Source organism: Thamnophis elegans, chromosome 7 (genome assembly GCF_009769535.1).
Source record: "Thamnophis elegans isolate rThaEle1 chromosome 7, rThaEle1.pri, whole genome shotgun sequence".
Taxonomy (NCBI): domain Eukaryota; kingdom Metazoa; phylum Chordata; class Lepidosauria; order Squamata; family Colubridae; genus Thamnophis; species Thamnophis elegans.
In genome coordinates this window covers 82,941,043-82,951,200 of record NC_045547.1, presented here as the reverse complement: position 1 = coordinate 82,951,200, position 10,158 = coordinate 82,941,043, and the positions used below count along the sequence as shown (strand labels likewise).

At 42.9% G+C, this 10,158-nt stretch overlaps 1 protein-coding gene across 2 annotated transcripts in view; it reads right to left on the bottom strand.

Annotated features, from left to right (window-relative positions):
* Positions 1-979: 979 nt before the first annotated feature.
* TM7SF3 (transmembrane 7 superfamily member 3) overlaps positions 980-10,158 on the bottom strand; it is a 31,344-nt gene continuing 22,165 nt past the window's right edge. For both annotated transcript variants that reach the window (XM_032221423.1, XM_032221424.1), the window contains exons 9-12: positions 8,496-8,648; positions 7,174-7,271; positions 3,258-3,420; positions 980-1,902 (exon numbers count right to left, since the gene is read on the bottom strand). In XM_032221423.1, coding sequence (XP_032077314.1) covers positions 1,640-1,902; positions 3,258-3,420; positions 7,174-7,271; positions 8,496-8,648 — 677 coding nt within the window. In that variant the 3' untranslated portion in view covers positions 980-1,639. The remainder of the gene's footprint in view (positions 1,903-3,257; positions 3,421-7,173; positions 7,272-8,495; positions 8,649-10,158) is intronic.

The window sequence follows — 10,158 nt, the reverse complement described above, 5'->3', positions numbered from 1 at the left end:
GGGAAAAAAAATAAGTTTCATCATCTCGTAAACACTGTCCATCTGCACTAGGGGGGGGAAAAAGCATTTTGAGGCTACCATTAAATCTGTAAGCCTATTCAATTGATAGGAATAGCTTTCACACCTGGGAAAAAGAAGGGGGATTTTTATCTGCGGAAAATTTAAGCTCCGTACCTTCAGAAGATTGAGGAACTTGGTTCCAGAGTTTAGACACATCATAAAATCCCAATTAAAAAAAATGGGATTTCTCAATACATTTCCACCACTGAGCAGGGTCGGAATATAACTTAACATCATTTACATGTGGGTTTCCCCCCCCCCCTCCATAATAAATTAAAACTGAGCACTTCTCTTGGGTCACTTCTTCATCCTCCAAAATTGCAGAAATGCTCTGGATAGCTGTCCAGAATAATCAGGGTAAAATAATTAGGAATCTGGATCTGCACAACTAACCTACATAGGTATACTCCATTTGAAAAAAGACCTGGTTTCCCTGAGGCTGAATATAAACCACAGGGGATAAGAGAAACAGCATTAAACCCTGTTTTAAAACAATCTCGCCCCTTCCGCTGACGGTAAGAAATAAATTGATTTCATTGTTTTGTTTTTTTTACATTTTTTCAAGCAGAGTATCAAAAAGATGCTTCGACGTACTAGTTTTTTTTTATCTTATAAAAATAGAGAAAAATATATTTTAGAGCCAATTAATTCTAAACAAACAGCAGCCAATCTGAGAAAGGGACTACTGTTAAAAATCATTAGATAAGTCAGTGTTTCTCAACCTTGGCAACTTGAAGATGTCCGGACTTCAACTCCCAGAATTCCCCAGCCAGCATTCGCTGGCTGGGGAATTCTGGGAGTTGAAGTCCAGACATCTTCAAGTTGCCAAGGTTGAGAAACACTGAGATAAGTTACAGGTTATTCTTAATTTTTTTTTTTTAAAAAGCACTGGATTCCAGAGATCATTCACTTTTCTAGCCTTTTTTTTTTTTAAATTAAGAGTTTTGCTAGTGGCTTTGAGAAAAGCCGCTCCTCCTTCCCTATCTCAAAGTTAAAATGTTTTATTTGTCTCTCGCACACAACTAGTAAACGCAATCCAAGGAAAATTCCATTTTTAGTGCTGCTTTGACAATTGAAACCTGTTAATTTACTAGCGCTGGTCATCCAAGTTAATGGCTAAGAGCACAAAGGCCACAATTATTATTATTTTTTTCCCCCCTTACCCAACACTTTGCACATCCTATTCAGAAAACTTAAATTTCCCAAGTCCTTTTGGGACTTGCGAAGACAGGCCCGTGAATCTGAAAATTATCATTTTCTGTCTCGGGACACTGAAGTTTTCAAAGTTGCACACGCAGCTTATTCATCTACCTTTCTATTCTACCCTTCCTGCCCCCCGATAACTTTACACCTTGTTTTTTTTTTCTATCAAAGATAAAATTACAGACCAAAAGTTCCTGGCTGCCACAGCGCTTGAAAACAAAATAGAAGTAGATTTGTCTTGGGACAACCTTGGATTCTTCTCCAGCTCAGTGGGGGTGGAAAAGACCACTGAGAAAATCCGTGGTTTCCGTGCCCCGTTCCACAAGGTGTGTCCATCCATCCGCGTTTCCTCAAGTCTTCCCCTCCGCGAGTCGGTTTATAAGAGCAGCGGCGTTCTTTCGCCCGCCGCCTGCTCTTTCTGGAAGAGGTCCTTGATCTGGGACAGCTGGTTGAGGATCCTCTCTCTCAAGGGAGGGACGTGGTGGCTGGGATCCAAGACGTTGGTGACTCTGCGCTCTCTCTCACGCTTCCATAACCGATACGGGTGTGGCGGGAAAGGAGCCTCGTGTCTTTCTCGGCGCAACTGGACGGTGATTCCCGCGAGGGCTAGCATCGTCCAAACGGCCAGGAGGATAATATCTACAAGAGGAAGACGCGCAAGAGTTAGAACAGTGACGGCAAACCTACGATACACGGAAGTGGTATGCAGAGCCATCTCTGCGGCACACGAGCCGTCGCCCGTTGCTCTTCCGGGTTCCGGTGCGCCGGCCAGCTGGTCTTCGTGCACACCAGAGCGGCAGAAACCAGGAAGGTTTGGTTTTCTGCATGCACACACCAGGCGGCTGCTCCTCCAGTTTCTGGCAAACATGCGCGCATGGACCCTCCTGTTTTGGGACTTGGTGCTGAAAAGATTTGCCAGCACTGAGTGATAATGTTTCCACCTCCCCTTTTAAGGTCAAAGGTCCATTTGTTTATCCAGCCCAAACCAATGCAAACCGGCGGCACAGTGCCTCTGACTTCCTCGGTTTCCCCTTGAAGACTTTTGGCTTCTCATCCAAGAAACTTCTCTGCTAAAAGGTTGGGCTCAATTGTGGTTGACCATAAATCAAGGATTCCCTGTATAAATCAGCTTTCGAAAGCTAACAAATAAGAGAACGCTCAAATTACGAAACACCTAAATCTACTAGGCTCTACTATGGATGATTTTATTTATATATATATACACAGACACACACACAGACAGACACACACACAGACAGACACAGACACACACAGACACACACACACACACAGACACACACAGACACACACACACACACACACACACACACACACACACACACATATATATAGTGTCACAACGCCTGGTATGCCCAAATACCTATTTCCCTGGCCTAGCTGATAAAGGAGGAGAGCCTGTGGCTTAGTGGCTAACACAACTGCCTAATATGTAATACAGCACAGGTTCAAATCCCAGTAAGGGTATGGCTAGCTGATGAGAGCTAAATAGCTTGAAATAGATCTATACTAGTCTCCTTTTATTTGTTTATCAGCACAAATTCAACACACACACACACACACACACACACACACACCATTTTCAGGCTGTTTTTCCAGTCAAAATCGGCCTGAAAACAGCCCAAAAACCGCCCCACAAACAGGCCATTTTTCAGGCAGTTTTCCATTGTTTTTAGGGTAAAAAAAACAGTCCCCAAATGGCCTGAAAAATGCCCACAAAACAGGTTGGTTTTGGGGGTGTTTTCTGGCCAAAATACCAGTTTCTCCCTCTTGCAGCCAGCTTTCCCAGTTCGTTCTCGTTCTCTCTGTCTCTTTCTCATTCTCTCATTCTCTCTCCCTTTCCCTCCCTCTCTCCCCCTCTCCCTCTCTTGTTCAAGCTAAGTCCATCTTCACTGCTTCCATTATTTCCCCTCAACTTCCATTGGTTCTCCATGGTCTTGCTCCAGGCACCCAACTTCCCCCTTCTCAAAGCTTACCATTAGGTTGGAAGGGCACGCTGGTGTACGTTCTGTTGAAGTCTTCGTTCAGAATCCTCCGGAGTAGATCTATGCCGATGTAAGAGAGGCTGGTGTAGATGTAACACGCCGTGACCAACACGATGGTGTAGGAACCGACAACCGCACACGTCAAGATGTTGAGCTAAGAGAAAGAAGGCAACATACTTCTAAGACTGGTGTCCATCTTATTTGACCGTGGAAGGAGAGCCATCCAAAGTATATTACTGGTGCCAGATTTCACCTGGAGATTTGCACTGCTGAGAAATCCAGTTCAACAGAGGCAAAATTAACCAATTTTTCAACTAACTAGGTTTCCAGATTATGTTTTAAGAGTCCTTCGACTTACATACTGAGAGGGACATCAAATTACTGGGGGTTAGAAGGAGATTAGTGGGGAATATAATCAAACTGGATTCGGCACATGGACGTTTATTTCGGAAAAAACATTATTTGCCTCCACAACCAGAAAAAACAGATCATTTGGCGGGCCTCATATATCTCCGCTATTTCCCCCCCCCCCCCAATTGGAAACATAGTTTAATGCCAGTCTTGAGTATAGTTGTCCTTGATGATTTAGCGTTTAGCTTATTGTCACTGCACCTCGTACAACAAAATTAAATGCCATCTTGTGTGTACATTACAACTATAAAAATAAAACACACACATCCTTCACATTCCATATAATGGAATTGAAAACCTGATGTTGTATTAATGTTGCACTATACCCATGATGGTGAACCTATGGCTTGAGTGCCAGAGGTGGCATGCACAGCCCTCTCTGTGGGGACATGTGCCATCGCCAGCTGCTTTTCTGGTTCCTGGCATGCGAATGCACGCCAGCCAATTAGTCTTCAGGTTTCCGGTTCCCTGGGATGTGCGTTCTCGGTGCCGAAAAGGTTCCCCATTACTGCACTAGGCAGTAGAATTCAATATATTCCTGCTAGAAGCTCAATATATTCAATACATTCCGGATCGAAGCTGTTTTTCAGCCTATTTGTCCTAGTTTCTTATTATCCTGTACCGTCTGCCAGATGGTAATAGTTAAAAAACTAAAAAAACAAAACAAAAAAACAACAACAGGTGCCCAGGATGAGATGGATCTTTCTTTTTTTTTGAGAATTTTTTTTATTGTTTTAGTTAAACAAAAATAAATAAATAATAATAATCTTTCGTTAACATCTTGTTGAAAGCGTATCGATTGGTTACAAATATATTCCGTGCGTTTCTTCCACAGTGGTTACATACGCTTCATTCAAATCAGGTTGTACATTTTAAGTCAAGAAATAAAAGTTATGTATTTTACTATCCCTCTACCATAATTCTCATTTGGTTACCATTGCTTAAACATGTTTTTTATCTAGAATCATTTATATTTAAAGACACAACCACCTACTGGCGTTCATTTGCAATTTCAACAGATCTCCAATAACATTACACCTTTATGACATGTTCTAAAATTAATTTGTTTAAGTAAGATATCTAAGCATTCCCCCCTCCCCCTTAACACACCTGTATGTATCATTAAATATTGTCCATTAACATTTCCTTGTTATTATTGTAGTTAACTAAAGGTTATTTACTGATTATCTTATCTCTCCTCTCCAGGCCCACACAATATTATAACTTTATAACCGTCTTTAAACAATGATTTGTTAATAAGATTTATAGGACTTTTCCGTCAATCCAGAGAGACGGATCTTTAAGAATGTTTTGGACTTTCTTAAGGCAGCGGGAGCTCAAAAGCTCTTCCAAAGAGGGGAGGGGGCAACCCATCATCCTCTGGGCAATGATGTTAGTCCTCTGGAGCGTTCTCCTATCTGGCACTCTGCAATTGGCGGTTCACCGACAAATCCGCGCTCGACAAAAACGTGCTGATGAAACTGCGAGGTCGAAATTGCGCGAACGAATGAGCGCGGAAGCGTGCCAACAACAGCGCACCGACAAAAACGCGCCTTCAACAAACAAGTAATAACAACCTAATAACCCTAACCCTAATCCTAACCCTAACCCTGAATCTAACCCTAAACCCAACTCTAAACTAACCCTAAACCTAACCCAGAAACTAACCCTAAACCTAACCCTGAAACTAACCCCAACCCTGACCCTAACCCTAACCCTAAACCCAACTCTAAACCTAACCCTTAACCTAACCCTAAAACTAACCCTAAACCTAACCCTTAACCTAACCCTGACCCTAACCCCAACCCTAACCCTAAACCTAACCCTAAACCTAACCCTTAACCTAACCCTAACCCTAACCCCAACCCTGAACCTAACCCTAAACCTAACCCTGAACTTAACCCTGACCCTAACCTTGACCCTAAACCTAACCCTAAACCTAACCCTGAGCCTAACCCTAAACCTAACCCTGAACCTAACCCTGACCCTAACCCTAAACCTAACCCTGAACCTAACCCTAAACCTAACCCTGAACCTAACCCTAAACCTAACCCTGAACCTAACCCTAACCTAACCCTGAACCTAACCCTAAACCTAACCCTGAACTTAACCCTGACCCTAACCCTAACCCTAACCCTGAACCTAACCCTGACCCTCACCCTAACCCTGAACCTAACCCTGACCCTGACCCTAAACCTAACCCTTAACCTAACCCTAAAACTAACCCTAAACCTAACCCTTAACCTAACCCTGACCCTAACCCCAACCCTAAACCTAACCCTAACCCTAAACCTAACCCTTAACCTAACCCTAACCCTAAACCTAACCCTAACCCCAACCCTAACCCTAACCCTGAACCTAACCCTAAACCTAACCCTGAACTTAACCCTGACCCTAACCTTGACCCTAACCCTAAACCTAACCCTAAACCTAACCCTGAGCCTAACCCTAAACCTAACCCTGAACCTAACCCTGACCCTAACCTTGACCCTAACCCTAAACCTAACCCTGAACCTAACCCTGAACCTAACCCTGAACCTAACCCTGAACTTAACCCTGAACCTAACCCTGAACCTAACCCTGAACCTAACCCTGAACCTAACCCTAAACCTAACCCTGAACTTAACCCTGACCCTAACCCTAAACCTAACCCTGAACCTAACCCTGACCCTAACCCTAAACCTAACCCTGAACCTAACCCTGACCCTCACCCTAACCCTGAACCTAACCCTGACCCTAACCTTGACCCTAACCCTAAACCTAACCCTAAACCTAACCCTGAGCCTAACCCTGAACCTAACCCTAAACCTAACCCTGAGCCTAACCCTGAGCCTAACCCTGACCCTAACCTTGACCCTAACCCTGAACCTAACCCTAAACTTAACCCTAAACCTAAACCTAAACCTAACCCTAACCCTAAACCTAACCCTGAACCTAACCCTGAACCTAACCCTAAACCTAACCCTGAACCTAACCCTAAACCTAACCCTGAACATAACCCTGAACCTAACCCTTACCTTAACTTAAATCACGCTTTTGTGGGTGCGGTTTTGTCGGCGCGTTGTTGTAGGCGGGTTTATGACGTCGCGGTTTTCGCACTGCGGTTTCGTTGGCGTGCTTTTGTCGTGCACGCATGTGTCGGGTCACGCAATTGGCAAGCCATACACAGGTGCAGTAAGTTAAAATACTCTCTATGGGGCAGCAGTAGAAGATCTCCAGCAGTTTTCAATCAGTTGTTGTTTCCTGAGAAGTCTCAGGTCGTATCACCTCTGCTGGGCCCTGTTGACCCAACGTGAGTTGCCCCCAGGTCAGGTCCTCTTTTTATGACAACGCCCAGAAACTTAAAACCGACGGGCTTTTTAAGAGCAGTTAAGAGCCAGCGTGGTCAAACGCAAGGCCAAAGGTTGCTCAAGATAATTCAGTCCTCGCGTCTCCTTCACCTCCAAGCCCAGGAAAAAATCAAAATCCACGTTCAACCGTTCAAAGTAGTACTTACAACTCTGGGGCAGCAGACAAAAACGACGGGAATCACCAGGGCAACGCAAGTGAAGGTAACCCAGAAAACAACATTGTCCTGAAAAATCCGATAGTCTCCTGGAAGGAGGAAAAATAAAAAAATAAAAAGATTTGTAACCTGGCCGAAATGTTTGGGAACTAATTTTTTTTCATGTATAACTAGCTGATAACCCAGCTCTGCCCAGGTATTTATTTATCCCAACAACCCTCCTTCCATAAATGTTGCCGCAATTTCTAATGTTAGATTTTCCCCCTTACCAGAGGGAGCCCCCTTGTGGAGTGCCGTGAAGCCGTTACCATGGCAACTCCACAGCACTGTACAGTAGAAGCCATTTGAAGGCAGAACGGTAGAAGCCATTTTAAGAGACAACAGGCTGTATCTTAGCAGACCACCCTCCCCGAGGGACTTTGGGGGTGTCTTAACCCCACAATATTTGTTTCCAAAGGGTAAGTAATCTGTGTACCAGGTTTGGTTTAAATTGCTCAAGGCATTCCAGAGTTATGCTGGAACACACACACGCATACACAGCCAGATGATAGATAAATAGATAGATAGATAGATAGATAGATAGATAGATAGATAGATAGATAGATAGATAGATGATAGAGAGAGATTAGATAGATAGATAGATAGACAGATAGATGATAGATTAGATAGATAGATAATAGATAGATAGATAGATAGATAGATAGATAGATAGATAGATAGATAGATAGATAGATAGATGATAGAGAGAGATTAGATAGATAGATAGATAGATGATAGAGATTAGATAGATAGATAGATAGATAGATGATAGAGATTAGATAGATAGATAGATAGATAATAGAGATTAGATAGATGATAGATAGATAGATAGATAGATAGATAGATAGATAGATAGATAGATAGATAATAGAGAGAGATTAGATAGATAGATGATGGAGATTAGATAGATAAATAGATAGATAGATGATAGAGGATAGATAGATAGATGATAGATGATAGATAGATAGATAGATAGATAGATAGATAGATAGATAGATAGTAGATAGATAGTAGATAGATAGATAGATAGATAGATAGATAGATAGATAGATAGATAGATAGATAGATAGATAGATATAGATATACACTGAAGATGGCATTTAATTTCATTGAACGAGGTGCAATGAAAAAGTAAACTAAACTAAATTAAATGCCAAGCTCAGAGAGCAAATCACTGCCAAAATCTAAAACCGGAACTACAAGTGTTTCCTACTATTCCTCTTCTCGGGGGTTCAGATTTCAGTAGGTACCAGAGAAGGGTTTCTACCACTTACCTACAGGAGTGAAGAAAAGTGAAGACGACACAAGAGCCCCCAGCACTGCTCCTACAATTAGCATACACGGGATCACCAGGCCAAATAGCCACCACGATCCTACTAAGAGGAGGGCTCCAATGATGCCAGCTGTTGCAGTAAGACCCAGGGTGGCTGGAGGAAGCAAAGGGTGGAGGAAGGAGGAGAAGAGGAGGAAGAATGAAGAGTAGAGCGGTTAAGAATACGTTTTTCTATCGTACCTCATCTTCTTTGCAAGATTACTCATTGTTGACTTTAAAGATATTTGCTCATTTTCACTACAAGGGGCCCAGACGTACCCTAGTCCTTCAAAAACAGAAATAATTGCTTATTGGAGCTTCACTGGGTCCAAGTTACTTAGGTAACTTTTAGCCATCAGAGCCACCATGAGAAGCCACACGGAAGATGGACGTGAATAGCAGAGTTGGAAGGGACTTTGGAGGTCTTCTAGTCCAACCCCTTGCTCAAGCAGGAGATTCTATAGTACCATTTCAGACAAATGGTTATCCAACATCTTCTTAAAGACTTCCAGTGTTGGGGCATTCACAACTTCTGGAGGCAAGACGTTCCACTGATTAATTGTTCTCACTGTCAGAAAATTCCTCCTTAGTTCTAAGTTCTTTCTCTCCTTGATTGGTTTCCATCCATTGCTTTACCTTTACCTTTAAGATGCATTTAGGGGCTAATTTTTCAGAAAATCTCAAAAAGGGAATTTCCCACGGACATCTACCAGCAAACTCACTAAAGCTGACTTAAACACTCCAGAAGACAGGCTTAAGATGCAGCAGGATCTTGACAAACTTGAACATTGGGCACTATCTAATAAAATGAAATTCAATGGTGAAAAGAGTAAGGTTCTACATTTAGGCAAGAAAAACGAAATGCACAGGGACAGTATAGGTGGTGCCCTGCTCAATAGTAGTAACTGCGAGAGGGATCTTGGAGTCCGAGTGGACAACCATTTAAATATGAGCCAGCCGTGGGCAGCAGCTGCCAAAAAAGCCAACACAGTTCTAGGCTGCATCAACAGAGGGAGAGAATCAAGATCACGTGAAGGGTTAATACCACTTTATTATGCCTTGGTAAGGCCACACTTGGAATATTTGCATTCAGTTCTGGTCACCACGATGTAGAAAAGATGAGGAAACTCTAGAAAGTGTGCGAAGAAGAGCAACAAAGATGATTGGGGGACTGGAGGCTAAAACATATGAAGAACGGTTGCAGGAACTGGGAATGGCTAGTTTAATGAAAAGAAGGACTAGGGGAGACATGATAGCATGTTCCAATATCTCAGGGGTTGCCACAAAGAAGAGGGAATCAAACTATTCTCCAAGGCACCTGAGGGCAGAACAAGAAGCAATGGGTGGAAACTAATCAAAGAGAGAAGCAACTTAGAACTAAGGAGAAATTTCCTGACAGTGAGGACAATTAATCAGTGGAACAGCTTGCCACCAGAAGTTGTGAATGCCCCAACACTTGGAGTATTTAAGAAGATGCTGGATAGCCACTTGTCTGAAACGGTATAGGGTTTCCTGCCGAGGCAGGGGGTTGGACTAGAGGACCTCCAAGGTCCCTTCCAACTCTGCTATTGTATCATTGTATAAACAATCCAAAACGTTTCTTCCCAGCTTTCTTTATGCACTAA